The 19,205-nt window shown below is 39.2% G+C and overlaps 1 protein-coding gene across 3 annotated transcripts in view; it reads right to left on the bottom strand.

Moving 5' to 3' along the window:
* Positions 1-19,205, bottom strand: part of ESR1 (estrogen receptor 1) — a 230,185-nt gene that overhangs the window by 144,756 nt on the left and 66,224 nt on the right. For all 3 annotated transcript variants that reach the window (XM_040965414.1, XM_040965415.1, XM_040965416.1), the window contains one exon: positions 6,964-7,080. In XM_040965414.1, the coding sequence (XP_040821348.1) occupies positions 6,964-7,080 (117 nt within the window). The remainder of the gene's footprint in view (positions 1-6,963; positions 7,081-19,205) is intronic.

The following is a 19,205-nucleotide window of genomic DNA, read 5'->3' as shown; positions in this document are numbered from 1 at the left end:
GACCCTGGTTCCCGGCTTCGCCATTGTGCTCACTTGGGGAGTGAATCATTGGACAAAAAAACCTTCCTCTCTGTCTCTCCTCCTCTCTGTATATCTGACTTTGTAATAAAAATAAATAAGCTTTTAAAAAAAGATGGCTAACTGTACCCCTCCAGAGTATATGCATGTGTGCATGTACATTGAATTATAGATCACCCGTATTTTTAATGTTATTTTTCATGATGAATGTGTTAGCATGGCAAACCAGAGTAAAGAGATGTTCAGCACAGGAAAAGCACGCTGGGAATTGGCACTGTGATATAGCAGGTTAAGCTGCTGCCTACGATGCTGTCATCCCATTTCAGTGCTAGTTCAAGTCTCAGTTGCTCCACTTTCTTTACAGCCCACTGCTAACGCGCCTAGGAAAACAACAGAAGATGATCCAAGCGCCAGGTCCGCTGCACCCACGTGAGATGCCCCGAAGAACCTCTGGTTCCTGGCTGCAGCCCAGCACACACTTGGGAACTGGGACGATCTGAGGAGTGACGCAGCAGACGGCATCTCTCTGTGTGTGTCCTTCCCTCCCTCTCTCCTGACAATTAACAATCCTAAAGAACAAGCACCACGAGTCTAGAATGTGAGATTCCAAACTCACTTGTGCTATGTAATTCTAAGACTTCTTCAAGTCAATCTCTGTGGACCTTGGTGTGAGGAATTTCTAGGTTAGACCAGTAATGTGTAAACTGTGTTCCTAGGAACATTGGTGTGCCAAAAAAAAGAGTTTCTCATGAATACCGTATTTGCATGAATAGAGAGCATGACAAATCAAACTTTTTTTTTTCAGTATCTGTTTCTGCTTCTCAAGAGTTTGATTGCTTTAAAATGTTGCAAAGCATTTGGTTCATTCGTCCTTAAGGACCTATATGATTAAATTACCCAATTCAACATGTTTCTTATTACAAATGAAAAATGATGGTAGGAGAAATATTTTTGGATATGAGGAAAGCTTTGGATATATTAAATATGTTTATGGTATGAGCAGACAATATTTAAAGTTATAAATGTATACTGCCTTGCTTAAAATAACCACAATCTCTTTGGTAAAGTGAAAGTGCCTTTTCTTTATCAAATCAAATACTAAACATGAACACACACATATGTATTTCTAAAAGAAACCCTGAAATCAGACGCACTTACACTTCTTCTGAAATCAGTGGGCAATCTCAAGAAACCAGTTGTCATTTCGGTTTGCAATGTGTTGCTTTGGTCCCATCACTATCAACATTAAATTGACTGTAAACTTTTGCTAAAAGATAGTCAAAGTCAAACTAAAGGGAAGTTCATTCCATACACAAAGTGAATTAGAGTAACTCATAATAACAAATATTAAACTTTGGAAATAAAATAATTACGTAATTCTTCTCTGCATCTGAGCTATTCTAGATAGATACATATATTTTCCTACCTACATTAGTAGAATCAGGATATTTGAAAACAATCACTGAAACAGAATTATAAAATAAGTTTATTTCTACACAAAATTATTTAAATATGAATTTTCCATTAAGCTTCTAAACACTCTTCCTTTATTACTGTCTCACTTTAAAATTCTAACAGTAAGAGCTGGTATTGTGGCGTAATGGGCAAAGCCACCACCTACAATACTAGCGTCCAACATGGGCTACAGTTTGAGTCCCAGCTGCTACACTTCCAATCCAGCTCCCTGCTAATGCACCTGGGAAAGCAGCAGAAGGTGGACCAAGGCCTTGGATTCCTAGAGCCACATGGGAAACTCCCAAAAAGCTCCTAGTTTCTGGCTCCAGTCTAGTCCAGTCCTGGCCGTTGTGACAGTTCAGGAGTGATCCAGCAGAACGGAAATATCACTCGCTCACTCTCTCACCTTCTCCCTCTCTGCAACTCTTCCTTTCAAGTACATAAATAAATCTTTTTAAAAAACTATACTAGTAACTTTGAATTCTTGTTTTAGAATATTTCCAAAAATTACATCACGGCACTATAACCAAAATAAACCAGAACTAGCAGACAGCCGCTACTTTGACTCAAATTTCTCTTTCACGTAAACCAAGGAATCATAACCCAAAAGCGCCATGCAAGAGTCCAGCACGTTGATTACTTTCTGTGTGCCCATCTGATTATTGACAAAATGAAAACCTGGCTACCAACACACCTTTGGAAGGTATTATAAGGAAAAACCTTCAAAAATTAATGAAATATTTGGAATTATAAAATAGTAACCAATCTTACTCAACCTACAAGTATATCCAGCATGTGAACCCAACGCGTAAAAAAAAAAAAAAAAAACAGATGTCTAAGAAATCACGGCTGGTGCTGTCTCCTGCCCCAACTCAATTACAGTCAACATTTAGAATGAAAATATCCATCCCCGTTGTACTGAAAAATCATACAAGAATCTTATAAATCATCAGAAATTACAAAACCACTTTCACCATAAATTTACCAAAGAGCCTGAAGATTGTATACTCTTTCTGCTCTTTATCTGTATGATTTTTCCCAAAGGCATAAACTGAGGGCATAAGTGACTCTGAACTCTGTTTATCCGTCAGCACAAGTTTACACCAAGAGCTTGACAGCCTCATGATCACAACTAAGCCAGATTTTATTCTCTACAAAGAAATGAGATATTTACTCACAGTAAAAGTCACACAATTAACATTTTTATTTTAATTGAAAAAGCAGTAACACTCAGATATGGTAAAGTTCAATGAGATGGGGCATTACTTTTAACACTTACACAGTAATTTAAGTTCATAGTCTCACATGTTGTGATCTCGGATCAGCACGACAAATTGGTTAAGTATAAGCCACGTAATTGCATCCCATGTCTGAGGACAAGGAAGCTCACAATGTGACTAACTGAGCTGCTCAGCAAGCATCAGGAACAGCCACTGTCTGAATACAAATGTCTTGGTATATATAACGTGTAAGCGAGATGACCTGTGCAATATTCTAGTTGGAATAAAGCCAGGACTGGTTAACCAACACTCTGGATTTCCAGCCTGGATTTCAACTATTCGAACCGTCTTTCCACTCAGTCAAGTCTTCACATGCCAATATCCTCTTTGCACAATGAAGACTTTGACAGAAGGGACCAGTCTCTTATTTATGCTTGTTTTATCCAAAGTAACGTGGGTGAAATCTACTCTAAACAAATAACTGCTTGAATAAATCGCATCAATTAATTAATTCACACAAACACATTTTACTAAATACCTGCTTTGGGACTTAACGTCTAGTGGCTGGATCAGTAGAGGCAGCCTTCATCGTGGGATTAATGGGCTATGGAGGCAGACAGACATTGTACAGCAGCAGTCATTGGGACTCAGATACAAACTACTCGCTATAAACCCAGAGCATAAACATGCAACCTGTGCACAGAACCAAGGAGGGTCTCCCTGCAGAGCCATTTAATCCACAGTCTAAGTAGAAGGGGATGGAGACAGATGTAGAATAAAAACCAAAAAAAGACAGAAAGCCCAACACACGCATTAAGATGCAGAAGCACGCCCTCTAAGCCACATCTTACATTCTGCATCTAATGCTTCAGAACATAATCTCACAAGGATTTCAATATTTGCAGGAATTATAGGCTTTCCAACATGAAAACAGATTCAATCATGTAGATAATCGTGCATTCCTGAATGTTTAGAATCATTCTTCAGTAAGTTTATTTCTCCTTGCTATAAACATAGGAATATGTATGCAATCTCTCTTATCTAAAAATCAAGCTTTTTTAAGATTTATTTATTTTTACTGGAAAGTCAGATATACAGAGAGGAGGAGAGACAGAGAGGAAGATCTTCCACCCACTGATTCACTCCCCAAATGACTGCATCTACTGGCGCTGAGCTGATTTGAAACCAGGAACCCAGAACTTCTTCTGGGTCTCCCGCATGGGTGCAGGATCCCAAGGCTTTGGGCCGTACTCAACTGCTTTCCCAGGCCCCAAGCAGGGAGCTGGATGGGAAGTGGAGTATTGAGATTAGAACTGGCACCCATATGGGATCCCGGCGCGTGGACTTTAAAGGACTTTAGCCACTAGGCCACCGTGCCAGGTTCTGAAACCAAACTTTTTATCCCACATGTAAATATTTCATATCCTCATTGGTAACTACTTTAAGAAACAAATTGATGTAAAGTCAGTGGAAAAAAATTGTATAGATGCATTAAGTTACCACTATTAATTTTAAACGACAAATGTTAGTTATCATTGTGCTTCCAGTTATAACAAACATTCAGTGAGATATTGAGTTGTTATATAAGGTGTCTTGAGGCTATGTGCTTACTACCCTACGTAATGGGACATAAAACAAGCTATTCTGCTTTGTGTACTTATCTGTAAAATGAATTGGTCAAATTCTACAGCTTTATTAGTTTGGCTTTAGAGTATATAAACTGACATAAATACATAAGTCTTCATGATATGTATCTGCTTGTCTCCCCGAAATTCCTGTTGCAATCCTAACCTCCAGGACTTCAGAATGAGATTGTATTTGGATATAGGGCCTTATAAAGCCATTAAGATTCGATGAGATCCTAGTTTTAGGATGATAATCTGACATGACAGACGTCTTCCTAAGAAAGCCACCAGGACTGTGAGAGCAGAGGAAAAGCCATCTGGGGACAAAGGAGAAGGTGGCCCTGTGTAACCAAGCAGAGAAACCTCGGGAGGAACCAACCCTGAGACCTCAATCTCTGACCGCAACCTCCACCAACGGGAGAACATTAATTTATGACTAAGCCATTCAGTTCGCGGGATTTTGTGACTGCAGCCGGTTTGGGGTCAAAGTCTCCCTATATGACTATAATTGGAGACTAGTCCTTTCCAGGGATAAACACGTCTAAGTGCGGTTATAAGGTTAGGGGCTAATCAACGGGATCAGTACCCCCAGAGAGTGCACGAGCACAGAAAAGGCCATTTGAAGATCTCAATTTTTGACTTCCCGCCTCAAGGACCATGGAGAACACTGATTTCTGTTGTTCCAGCTACCCAGTATGTGGTATTTCACTACGGTAGACCTGAAACTGAACATGGATATTTATTTTACAGTCATAAATATACATATGCTAGTGTTTGCATGCTCACAAAGACCAGCTGTGTGTAAATTATCTACATTATTATTTCTTTGCATATTAGAATTTTTGTTAGGTTAAAAATGAGGATTTACAATTTATAATAACAGCATCCAGATAGCTAGAGGGAAAAAATAAGGATTTCTATACATTCAAGCCAATGTATGCTTGAAAAAAAAAAAAACACATTCTGTGCACACTCACATGTTGATTATCGTAGTTTCCAGAGAGCCGCTGCTTAATCTATCATTAATTTCCAGGAAACAGTATTCAGCTTAGCCTCCAGTACTTCAGATAAAACTGTTCTCAGGTAGCTGTCTTATTTCTGTTACTTAGCAAGTTGCTACCTTCCTAAGTTTTTGGTGAGTTTAACTAAAATTATTTTTCCTACAGTACAAAGATGAATTGCTCAAATATTTAATCAATTTGCGAATCAAATTGTCATTTTCTGCATGTGGCTCTTAAATGATTAGAATTAATTATCCTTTGATTAAGGCTGATTTTTCAGACATTCAAAGCCTAGAGATCAGGCCCAGCACAGTAGCCTACCGGCTAAAGTCCTCACCTTGCAGATGCCAGGATCCCATTTGCGAACCAGTTCTAATCCCAGCAGCCCCACTTCCCATCCAGCTCCCTGCTTCTGGCATGGGAAAACAGTTGAGGACAGCCCAAAGCCTTGGGACCCTGCACTCATGTGGGAGACCCAGAAGAAGCTCTGGGCTCCTGGCTTCAGATCAGCTCAGCGCCAGTAGATGCAGTCACTTGGGGAGTGAATCAGTGGGTGGAAGATCTTCCTCTCTGTCTCTCCTCCTCTCTGTATATCTGATTTTCCAATACAAATAATAAAGCTTAAAAAAAATACAGATCAAGCTCACCAAATGTATAAATGCCCTCTATTTACCAAATTTATGTCAAATGCTATACTCAAAATCTCAAGCCAGTGGGCTTACTTAGACCCCTGAACTAAACATGCAGTGTATGCAGATACTGGTACAAACAAGCATGTCTATTTCTTGCTCTTATTTCTGTGTTTTTCCTCTTTCTTCATCTTTGCATAAATAAAGCATTAGCTAGTTTCTGCAATTCTTCTTTTGCTGTAACTTTGCTCTCTCAAACTCACACTATGACACCACTGGCCTTCTTAAGAAAGCCCTTTTCTAGTTCCATCAGCAGGTCAGCACAATCACTGTCCCTCCCTTCCTTCCCACCAAGCATCTGCATTCTATTTTAATGAGAAGAAGATTGGATCCATGCAAAGGCAGGGACGTGCGCAAACCCTATGCACACGGGCCCACAGCCTGACTGCCAAGGGCTTGGGAGCTGTCTACGCTCCAGTCATGAACAGTTCCCAATATCATGCTAGACGTTTGCAAGGCTTCTAAAGGACAAAGCTGCCTTTGGCTGAAATTCAAATTTCCTTGGACATTTTAAGAAATTGAATGCTTATAAATTAGCTGTTTAGCCTTCACATGGAGTAGTTTCAACTTCGGGAAAGCACATATCCATATCCAATGATCATTTTCTAGCATTAGCAACAGAAACAGCAACAGAAAAATATTTCTTGAATAATTCACTGAACAGTCTGCCTCCTCTTTCTCCTCCACCTCCCACACATTTTTGGCTTAAAACACAATTATTTATGTTGAAAATATAAAACATGGGCATGACAGAGTTTCTGATTCCAAATGCTTCCAATTTTTTTTAAAAAAAATGAAATATACTAGGTAAATATTTGTGTGGTAAAGAAAATTAAGAATGGGAGAAAGCTAACTAGATGAGAAAACATTAACTACCAATGGCTACTGAAACAGACACAGCACGGAGAGGTACCCAAGGCCATCTGTATCAGGCACCTGCATCACAGACACCTACCTCCTTTCATCATCCCCACTTCGTAGCATTTCCGGAGCCTGCAGGCCTGGCAGCTCTTCCTCCTGTTTTTGTCAATCGTGCACTGGTTGGTGGCTGGACACATGTAGTCATTATGCCCTACGAAAGCAACAAGACGGAATCATGATTGCCAGAAGTTCAGCCAGCGGGAATTCACAGGGAAAGAAGAGTGGAGAACGTCCCCCATCACCCCCTTAAACTTGCCCTGCAGCAACTCATTCTGCCTTCCCTTTGTCCTTCTCTAACTGTGGCTGCAGTGTCCCCTAGTCTTTTTTTCTTTTCTTTTTTTTTAAAGATTTATTATTATTATTATTTATTGGAAAGGCGGATATACAGAGAGGAGAGACAGAGAGGAAGATCTTCCGTCCGATGATTCACTCCCCAAGTGAGCGCAATGGCCGATGCTATGCTGATCCGAAGCCAGGAGCCTCTTCCGGGTCTCCCACGCGGGTGCAGGGTCCCAAAGCCTTGGGCCGTCCTCGACTGCTTTCCCGGGCCACAGGCAGGGAGCTGGAAGGGAAGCAGGGCTGCCGGGACAGAACCGGCGCCCATATGGGATCCCGGGTGTGCAAGGCGAGGACTTTAACCACTGCGCCACTGCGCCACTGCGCCGGGCCCTCCTTTTTTTCTTTTTTCACTGATTTTAGCCCATCCCAGCCCCCACACTGTGTCTGGTTAGGGAGTGAATGGGCAAACAGGAGTTCTATCTCTTTATATCTCTCTTGGTCTTACTCTCACTCTTTCACTTTTGTTCTAGCATTCTACTGTGGGGGAAAAAGCCAAATATATACACAAAATGAAGCACAGAATACCTAAATTCCTGTTGAGTGTTATGGGATGGGCCTTCGGAATGTTCCATCTGTAAGTCAGTAAACTAATCCATCACTTGATAGTAAAGAATGTGTGGAGCAAGCTACTCAAGTTAGCACTCATGTCTCACTTCCTTCTCTAATGAGGATGGGAGGGGGGTGGGGGAGAAAGCAGAGGAGGAAGGGAGGGAGGGAGGGAGAGACACAGGAAGAGAATATCAGAATATCAAAAGTTTATCTACAAATCAGATTGCTTGTTAACAACTAATTAGAATTCAAATTTTAAAAGGAGATGTACCAAAAGAGAAAAAACAGCATCCACAATATGCAAGTAATCCAGGAACTAAACATGAGGATGTAGGTTTACCATGTACCACCATGCCCTAGAAAAGTACTCAAAAGAAATTGGCTGTTGTTCCTGTTTTAATATTCCTCTTCTTCATTTTCTTTGTGTATTGAATCTCTCGGGCACAAATGCTGCTTTTCTCATTGACTTTTGTCACATGTTGGCCGTCCTAAAATGACAGTTGCTCCCGACTTCACCTCTCTCTCTAATTTCCATCTTATCCCCTGTCCTTTCAGTCCATCAGACCCCTCACAAATTCCCACACCTGAGTCTCCTTTGCTCCACCTACACTCACATCAATCTGCTTCCAGCATAACCATTGGACCACTTAGTTTCCCAGAAAGCAGCAGTACCTGCAGAAGCAGCTGAGCACAGCCACTCCTTTCTGCCTCTGGAACCCTGCTTTCTTTTTGGTATCCATCACGCCATACTCTGCCCGAGTTCCTTCTGCCTTCTGCACTGTGCTTTCCCAGTGCTGTGGCAGATCCAATCTTTTCCATTCAGTGCTTGGCCAGAGTTGCAGAGAGCTCACGGGGACCTTCTCCTCTAAGGCTTCAGGTTCTCCCAGGACAGAGCCAAGCTGTGTGTGTGTGGCTTCCATTGCCACCCAAAGCAATGTGCACTCCCAAAACAACCCTTCTTCTCTGAGTTCACAATGTAAGCAAGAGTACGTCAAAAAATTTGTGAAATTGGATGAAAATAAGCTGATTTTTCAAATGGGTACAGTTGAGACACCTTCAAGGAGTTAATGACTGTGAAAATTACCCACAGATTTTGAAATCTTTTCACCAGAATTTTCTCGCCAAAATAAGCTTACCTTTTAATTCCATTTTTCCATAAACCCTCAATCATACAAGTACCCATTGGAAATATCTGTCTTAATACTTGCTGCCCTGTTTCCTTACCCATCGATGAAAGTCTACTTTAGAGTGTGCAGAATTTATCACTTCACAAATTGGCAAATACTGGTGTCTTTATACAGAAATCTGTTTCTATGTAAACATAACTTGCTACTTATCTTAAACAACTGTCCTGAATTTAGACTAAGGAAATGATACAGATTGCATTAAAACACATCTCATTCTCCAAATAAAACTAAAAGTGAATATGTATTCCACCTGCTAATTCAGATTCTCTGCTTAGGCTCTAGTCTCTCACTTACTAAAGGCAAGATGGAGCACGTAGTGACAGATCTTAATGATAAAACTCTTTGTTCCTTATTGATGTAGAAGTCATTTCATTTAGAATAGGGTGAAGTGGGGACTGAAATACTGGTCCTATAAAATTTAGTTCTTATCTTTAGGTATCCATTATAAAAGTCACTATAAACAGGCTTTAGATCAAGCTAACATCTGCATTCTTCTGCTACATAAAGGAAAACAGTAAATCAGCGAGCAGAGTGATAAGCTTGATGCTTCAGGGAGAGACCACACACAGCCACAAATATTCGAGCACAAGTTTATTGAGTTGTCCACAACGAAATGTAAATACAAGAAAATACTGGAACTAAAAACAAAACTTGTTTGAGCAGGCGCTAATTTAAAGCAAAAGTTAGATTTTTTTATACCATAAGGAAATGTGCCGTGTTTACATCTTATGGTACATTTTATGTAATATACGTTGATACATTTTCATTAAAAATATAAATATATGTGCTGTCTCAAAAGAAAACAAATAAGAGTCATTCAATCCAAATATTGCTTTGGCTCATTTTTTTCTCCCCCATAGTCATGTGTTTTCCAACACAGAAAAAGATAGGAGGAATGAATTAGGGCATCAGCCATTTGGCTGCATCTTTTATTTGGATTGGCGTTCCACTATTGGCTATCTTTATAGAATCAAGTGACATTGCCAAACTAACATGTCTAATGTTTAAAATGCATGGTACTTGTGCAACTAAATTCATTCCTTAAAAAAAGTGAAAAATAGATACACAATGAAATCATTTCCAAAACCTACAATGACACCACCAGGCTTCCTCCTGCCAATAATATATAATTATATATAATAATATATAAATATATTATAATTTTAAAATGCTAAACAGGCAAAAATAATTATATATTTAACATATATAATTAAAACAAATTCTGCATATCTCCAACATACATTAGAACAAGAAAAACAGTGATATGGGCTTTTATTCCTCTCCTTAATGAGTTTAACTTGGTTGATATGTGTTATAAAAGAGCCTGGTTTAAGTTTATTTAAAATGAAATTTTTTTTAAATATCATTATTTGATCCATTAAAATAAAAGTTTGGGAAAAATTCTATTTTGGTGCTTAAAAAAATCCTCTTAGCAGTTATATTAGTGAAACATACAACGTTTTCAGTAGGCAGAGAAACTCTGTACCTGTAACCATGTTGGCCCAAAGGGCTCAGATGAAGCATGGATTTCCAAAGCCAAGATGCAATTAGGATCAGGTGGAGATTTGAGAATATAATCACCACTATTCTCTTTTTCACCAAAACAACCACATGAAAAGCCTTTGGGGAAATCCATGATTTGAATAACAGGAAGTGAAAGGGAAAAGAAAACAAGTGAAGGAACTAGAAAGACAAAAAGAGTGAGACGAGAACTCCTGTGAGCAGCCATTGCCAAGCTTCCCTCACAGCTCCATTCTCCTCTAACCCTCCTGTTATCACCACTCAGAAAGTTTACAGCTGTGAATTATGAAAATAAACAATAATCCAGATTCAGAAATGTGAGAGCAATGTGAACACGGACCGAATTAAAACAAGCAGTAGCATGACAGAAATCTAATACTGTGGTTCTTTCCTCGTGTCACACTCTCCTTCAGGAATGTAGCCATCATCACAGAACAAATCCCTTTCCTGAACTCCAGATTGCATGTCCACCTGTCTCTGTCCATCCAGACAGGACTCTCTCAGACTCTTCAGGCTGGAAATGCCCCAAACACAACAGCTCAACCTTCTTACGAATGACAGAAAAAACCAAATGGCTTGGCCTCCAACCTCCCTCTGCCAACCATTCTGTACCATGTTAGCAGTGTGATTTTTTTCTTAAACAATATACTATCATGACATTCTCCCACTTTCAGTTTCTAAGGATACTGGATATTCTAAGGGTAACTAACATCTAAATGTCTTGGTAAATCTTTCAAAGCTCTTCCTGACTCTCTTCTTAGCCTCTCCCCTGACTCTCTTAAGTAATATCTAAGTTCTAGCTACACTTGCTGTTCAAATGCATCCTTTTACATGTTCTCTTAATATGGGAATGACAGTTTCCCTAATGTTGTCCCACTGTTTTATCTTCCAAGCATGTCAGTCAAAATATCAACTCATGTGACCCTCCCACCATACCTAGTCTGTGTCCTAACACAGAACTCATACATTGGGTTGTAACTGCTTGTGTCATTCCTCAGATCAAGTTTGGTTTAGCAAGAGATGACCCCATCTGTTATCCATCACCATTGGTCCTCTGTCCTGCACGTAATTAGGCACATGGTGGAGCTCCAGCAGAGATGCTACAGTTTGGAGTTGTCCCCACTCCTCCAGATTCATCTGTAGAACATAAAGATTGAGGTCCTACAAATGAGGGACAACTGAGAAGCAAAAGAAAAGACTGCTGAACCCAGAACCCCAAGGTTTGGGTCTGTGAGAATGAAACTGTGTCCTCAGATGGTCCTGGAAGCAGAAACCAGCCATGGGAGAGAGAAGCCCTCTTTTCAACATTGGGTGGGAACCAATTTCACTATACAGCAGCTGTTCTTCACAGATGAGAAGGAGTGATGCATAAAATCCTCACCAATTATCTCCACTACTGTTTTGGTTTGGATACCTTGCTGATTTCTTAACATGAGAGCATTTTATGCTTGCTTTAAATAAAAATCAACATACACTTTTTGTATACAGAAATGTGATCATGAATTCAAAATTATTTTTACTCCTTTCACATTTAGGATATATATGAATTTTAATAGAGTCAATTTTATTATTAATGATTTTTATAGGATATGAAATTTCTACTTCATGATTTTACTAAACCCTCAGGATTGGCAGTTTCTTGAGTTTCTATCCTCCATCACAGTATCATGAGTGAATACACTTAGTATGAATACAAAGCATCTATTTTGATTGACTTTAGAAGATAATAATTCTTATATGCATTTATGAATCTTTTATGAATAGTAGTTCTTACAAATGAATTGTTAACAAGGTCAAAGTTCTTCCTAACTCCTTTCTCAGCCTCCCTCCTGACTCTATTAAACACACACAAGTTCTAGCAGTGCCTTCTGTTCAACCTAACCATGCACCCTCCGAAACCCAGACTGCATGCGTTCTTGCTAGTGAGAGCACGCATTCCCTATTCTTGGCCACACAGGCTCTTCCACACACACATTTGTTAGAGGAAAAGGGACATTTTGATTAACGGGTTTCCTACTCAACCATCTAGACTGTCCAGTGACTGACTCATTTTACAAGACAAACTGAAGTTCAAAGTTTTTCACTTATGGGTGAATATAAAGATACTAAAAACATTTTGTTAGATCACAAGCCATGAATCTGAAGATCAATTTTTGCCAACAGTTCAGCTTTGTTACATAGGCGTGCAGTACAGTCATTTCTCCTTTTATTACTCTCTAACTTCATGGAGTCAGAAGTTGTGCTTGAGCAGGGCTGTCTAGCTATTTCTACTTGCAACTGATACTTTTCAAAATGCTTCTCAGCTTACCTGACGAAGTACACACACAGTTTTAATCATGATCAGAAAACATCAAAATACATGACGTCAGCTCTTACTTTATTACCTTTTTAATAAATGAACTCAGTAAACATTTATACACTACCATGAAAAATGCATTAAACTCAAGGAGTGGTTCATGAGGATGGGCAAAAGGCCAAGTAAGAAAACTAAAAAGGTTTTTTTATGCCAAGGAATAAATATTTAACATTTCCTATCACCAGGGTTGAACACTGGGCTCGCTGCTCATATTCCAAACCATGAAAATGAAGATAAATTCTCAAGGAAATTTAACTTTCCAATATTTAAGCAGCCAATTTCAGTTAATTCTTTCTAAAAGAATCATTGGAAGATGCTAACAAAGTATTACTTCATCTTTAAAATCAAATTATTTTATATCTGATTTATTCATAAACAGAGATAAGATCTATCAAGCATGCATGCCAGGGTGCCATTGTGATGTAACAGATTAAACCACTGCCTACAAAGCTGGCATCTGGTGTGCGTGCTGGTTTGAGTCCTGGCCTTACCACTTCCAACTCAGTTTGTGGTTCATGAGCCTGGGAGAGCATCAGAAGACAGACCACTTGGACTCCTGTCATCCATGCCAGAGACCAACAAAGACTCAAGACTCCTAGCTTCTGTCTGGCCCAATACCAGCCATGGAAGCCACTTGGCAAGTGAACCAGATTACTGTAATGTGTCATTATTAAATGCTATCATTGAATAGCTGCAAAAAATTAATGGGAGTTTATTATAATTAAATGTAGCCAAGAGATTAAAAGTGGCAGTTTAAGTTGCCAAAGTATAATATAAAATATCTAGATCTCTTTTAAATTCTGTTCATCAACATGTACTTATAAGGTGCTTAATAAAATTTTAATTGTGGAATCCTACACATGTTTGACCAAAGGAAAATCGAGGATGTTTCAGTTTTATCAGTACATGATTTTGTTCAAACAAATGCTCCTCAATCTACGATAGGTTACATCCCAATAAATTCCAAATCAGTTGAAAATACTCTAATTGGAAAATGAATTCATGTGGTTGTCTCATCTTTCTCTCCAAGACAACTGACCTTGTTAGGCAGTGAGCATTATGTGTCAGCCACTGTATTTCACATGGATTACTTCATTTAACTGGGAAGGAACCATATTAATCCCCATTTTACAGATATAAAACAGAGTCCATGGGCCCGGCGCAGTGGCGCAAGTGGTTAAGGTCCTCGCCTTGCACGCCCGGGATTCCATATGGGCGCCGGTTCTAATCCCGGCAGCCCCGCTTCCCTTCCAGCTCCCTGCCTGTGGCCCGGGAAAGCAGTCGAGGACAGCCCAAAGCTTTGGGACCCTGCACCCGTGTGGGAGACCCGGAGGAGGCTCCTGGCTTCGGATTGGCATAGTATCGGCCGTGGGGGCTCACTTGGGGAGTGAATCATCGGACGGAAGATCTTCCTCTCTGTCTCTCCTCTCTGTATATCCGCCTTTCCAATAAAAAATAATAAAACTAAATCTTTAAAAAAAAAAAAAAACAGAGTCCAAAATTACTCCAAGCCCCACAGCAAGGATTGGAACATTCGTTTTTGAACAAAGGTCTCCTTCACTCTAGACACTGTGTTCTTGTGGTTTCTAGCCACCTGTATCAATGGAGGACTCAACTTCCCCTAAAAGATCTTCACTCAAGGACAGTGTGTATCTGTGTTCTAGATGTTATTAACAGGAAGATTATCTGCAACTATCTGACCACTAAATACTCTTTTGTGTAAGGAACTCATACATAATAAAATAAAAGTGAAGCTTCTCACTGAACATAAGGGTCTCCAGTTTGGAGCAATTTGTTGTCCATGTAGAATTTCATTCTTTTTAATGGCTGAGTAATATTCCATAGAGTAGATACACCACTGTTTCTTTACCCATTCCTCTTTCAGTGGGCTCCTAGGTTTTTCTGTCTTTATTATTGCAGATTGTACTGCTGCAAATATGAAATTATAGACCTTATCTACAATGTCATGATACACTCAAATAGCAGAATGATGGAGTTGTTAGTTTTGCTTAAGAATTATACTATTTTAACAGCATAAGGAGAAACAATGGCATTAGTTATTGGGAAGGGTGAAACGGGAAATCCCTGAGCCTATGGAACTGAATCACGAAAAATAAAAATTAAAAAAAATTAAAAAGTGAAGCATTAATTCAGCCAAGTCAATATTATTGATTTCCAACTAACATACACACACTACAAATAAATACCAAGATTTAACTCTATGGGCAATAATTAAATTCTCCACTGACTTGCAGAGGGGAAAGCTGCAGTTCAACTCTCCTGGACATCAGTGTACTGATCAGCAGAAGCATGCTCTCACGTCCCAGGAATGATACCAACCTCATACGTTAACTGAATCTACCGCCATGCACCCATGAGCACGGCTTGGTCTAGGCAGTGCTACACAAGTTATTTACTGTTTCAAAAGGAACGAATTGTTAAGGGACTGCATAACAACTGGTGCTTTCCATGACTGTGAAAATTCTGTGACTCCCTGATAAGGCATAGGTGAGTCGAAGCAATCACTACCTCTGGCTTCAGGAGCTCGGGGTTCCTGAGAGCTTCAGCACACCGTTCACAGCGGGCTCCGTGCTCACACCGAGGAGAGAACAGATCCTCTGTGTGCCTCAGGGATGGAGTGGGGTAGGTGTGCCGCCATTACGGGCACAGACTGGGCACCTGAGGTCGTGAAGACATCAGGTGTTCGGATCACACCCTCCTCCCTGCTGACAATAGAGGAGATCTGCCATGTCCAACAGAAGAGCAAATGCATGAGTTTAAAACAATACATGACACGGATGAAAAAAAAAATCTACTGGGAAATACAGATAATGAAGAAAAATAAAAATAAAATGTTAGGAATGAATAATTCAATTTGACACACAAACCATACAGTGGAAAGCCTTAAAAACAGACTTGGTGAGGCAGAAAAAAACAATCCGATCTGAAGGACAGATTTTTAGGAATATTTCAACCAATAACAAAATAAACCAGACAAAAAAAGTTAGAAAGATTGAAAGTAGTATTCAATAATCATGGTCTTAGAAGTTTCTGAAAGCACAGAATTAGAAAAGAGGAAATAGTTCTCCTGCTTTCAGACAGCATGGTTTTATACATGTGATACTACTGGAACGCGTAAGAGAGTTTGGCAAATTTGCAAGATACAAAATACACAAAACTTGATGGCATTTATGTACAAACACAATGCCAAGGCTGACAAAGAACTGGTAACATCAGTTCCCTTAACAACAGTTACAAATGAACAAGGCAATGCCTTGGGATAAAGTTAACCAGACATAAAAGATACTTGCAATGAAAATTGTAAAACATTAAGGGAGAGAAGTAGAAGGAGACATCCAAAATAGAAATAAATCTTCCATGTTCAAGGACTGGACAGATTAATAACATCAAAAGTCCATACTACCCAAGGAAATGAACATACTCCATGCAATCTCAATAAAAACCGTAAAAGAAATTCTCCTCTGATCTTAAAAAAAAAATGACCTGAATATTCATATGGGACCACAGAAGAACATGGATACCTAAAGCAAACTTAAACAATAAAAATAAAGCTGGAAAAATCACAAAAACAGACTTCAAGTTATAGTCGAGGGCAGTTATAATCAAAACAGTCTGATACTGGCACAAGAATAGACACACAGATCGACGGAACTGATTTGAACCTCCAGAAACGAATTCGTACTTCTACAACAAAGGGATCTTTGACGATCTAAAGATGCTCTCTGAAGAAAGAACTGTCTCCTCACGATGACATTGAGTCACCATGTGCGCATCTACGAAACAAGACTGTCTCACACCCTATCTATCAACCAGCGATGCATCAAGAACCTGAAGTCAAGATGTGAACCAAAAAAATTACTACGGAAAACTCTGCAAGATGCTGAGATAGGCTAGGCAAGTCAAACGCCAGAAGCACAGGCAATAAAAGCAAAACAAATAGGATTATATCAAGTTCAGAAGCATCTGTACAGCAAAGGAAACACACAGCAAATGCAAGGGACGATCAACTGAAAGGGAGAAAACATTCCCCAGCTTTTTATCTGATAAAGGATTAAGATAACACATAAGGAGTTCAGAAACTACAAATTAACAATAATAAAAATATTCCTGTTGAAAAACGGGCTATGTGTATGAATAGGTATTTTTTCAAAAGATGAAATACAAATTGCAGACGCAGGAAAAGATGCTCAGGATTACAAGCCATTGGGGAAATGCAAATAAAAGCACCACAAAAATTTCCCCTCACCCCAGTAAGGATCTCATTCAGAAATTTAAAAATACTGGCAAGGATGTGGGGAAATATACTGTTGGTGAGATTGTAAACTACTCTAACCAGTATGGAAGATAGTATGGCGATTCTTCAGAATGGTAAAAATAGATCTACCTTATGACTCAGCCATTCCACTTCTGGGAATCTACCCTAAGGAAATGAAATCAGCTTATGAAAGAGCTTTCTGTATTGCTGTGCTTATAACAGACCTACGAACAATAGCTACCAAATAAAATCAACATTGATATCTATCAGCTGGTGTTTGCATAAAGAAATTGTGGTATATAGGCCTGATGGAATACTGCCCAGACATAGAAAAAGAATGAAATCCTGTCTTCTGTAACAAAAGGAATATGATTGGATACCATTGTGCTTAGTGAAATGAGGCAGTCCAAAGAAGGCAAACTGCATGTTTCACCTGAACTTTTATCATTATTATATAGAGTAAAACAATGCAATTGATATGAGGGAGATTGGCATTTTGAAACCTGATGATTGGTTAATAGCCCTTTTCTCCTGAGAACAGAGGTTTTCCTGCTTATTATCTGTTGAACCATTTCTTTAGTGGATGGTTAAGACCGTGTGTATAAAGTAAATTGAAAATAAGTCATAGGAAAAGTTAAAGGAAGAACAAGGAAGGAGTATAGAATATGGAGACATGAAAAGGGGGTTATGGTGGAAAGCATCTTTTTTCCCCTAAAACCTTATGTATTAAATGCATTCCCATTGTATAATAGGCTATAAAATTTAAAAAAACTAATCCAAGTGATCATAAAGATAAGTGGATATATAACATGTAATAGGTAAATACAATGGCATAGGAGTCATCCTTTAAGAAGGAATACAATTCGGACTCACTAGAACAAGAAAGAACCTTGAGGACATTAATAGAGGAGAAATAAACCAGACACAAAAGAAAAACAAAGTGATTCTACTCAAATGAAGTATCTAGTGCAGTCAAATTTATAGGGACAGAATGCAGATCAAGGAGTTGGCAGGAATTACAAAAAAGATGAATGGGGAAGGGTTGTTTAATGAATACAAGGTTTTGGTTTGTGATCACAAAAAAGTCTGGTTACCCAGCAATGTGAATGTACTTACTGCACTGAACTGTGTACTCAAAATGGTTAAAACTACACACACACACACACACACATAATGTTTGAAAATAACCTTAGAGTTCTAGGAGCATCTACATGAGGAGGGGTGGTTTAATTTGTTTCATCCGATATAGTGACTTATATAGATTTCTTTCTGCCCAGCAATAATTGGATTTAAGAACTGATGAGCAGAATGGCTCATGTATTTCCCTTGGTCCAGGTGCTATCCTGGTGAATTCAGCTTTTTGTCTAATCTAGTCATCACAAACAGTGAGTTGGGCTGCCCTAAATCCCAAGTTGTAGAAGCAAAAATCAAGCATAGGTACAATTGCTCAACTGGCTGCTCCTCCATCTCTAACTTGTGGCATTCGAATGGGCACCTGTTTGTGTTCCAGTTTCTTCACTTCCCATCCAGCTTGTGGCCTAGGAAAGCAGTAGATGATGGCCCAGGGCCTTGAGACCCTGCACCCATGTGGGAGACCTGAAAGAAGCTACTGGCTTTGGATCAGTTCAGCTCCAGCTGATGCAGCCGTTTGGGGAGTAAACCAATGAATGGAAGATCTTTCTGTCTGTCTCTCCCCCTCTCTCTGTACATCTGCCTTTCCAAATATTTAAAAGAGAAAAAGCAGCAGCAAAAACTGCCACTCTAAGAGGGTGACTAACTCCTTGAAAGTCATTTGGCTAGTAGTGGAGAGAACTATGACTGAAATCCAGGACTATGTCATTCCAAAGTCCTTGAAACTTCAAGTTCAAAACACCATGACAGACTTGATGAAACAAAAATAATTTAATATTAAATCAGAACATTACATAGCAAACTATACTTTAATAAAGGTATAATCCTGTATCAAAATTATTAAGTTGTATTGTCAGGAAGGATTTCATAAGAAACTATAAAATTATTTCCAGAATCAATGATTCTTTTTTTTTAAA

This window comes from Ochotona curzoniae, unplaced genomic scaffold, assembly GCF_017591425.1.
Source record: "Ochotona curzoniae isolate NIBS_2020 unplaced genomic scaffold, NIBS_Ocur_1.0 scaffold_3890, whole genome shotgun sequence".
In the NCBI taxonomy this organism is placed as follows: domain Eukaryota; kingdom Metazoa; phylum Chordata; class Mammalia; order Lagomorpha; family Ochotonidae; genus Ochotona; species Ochotona curzoniae.
Note: the sequence above shows the minus strand (reverse complement) of the source record. Positions and strands in the feature narration are given on the sequence as shown.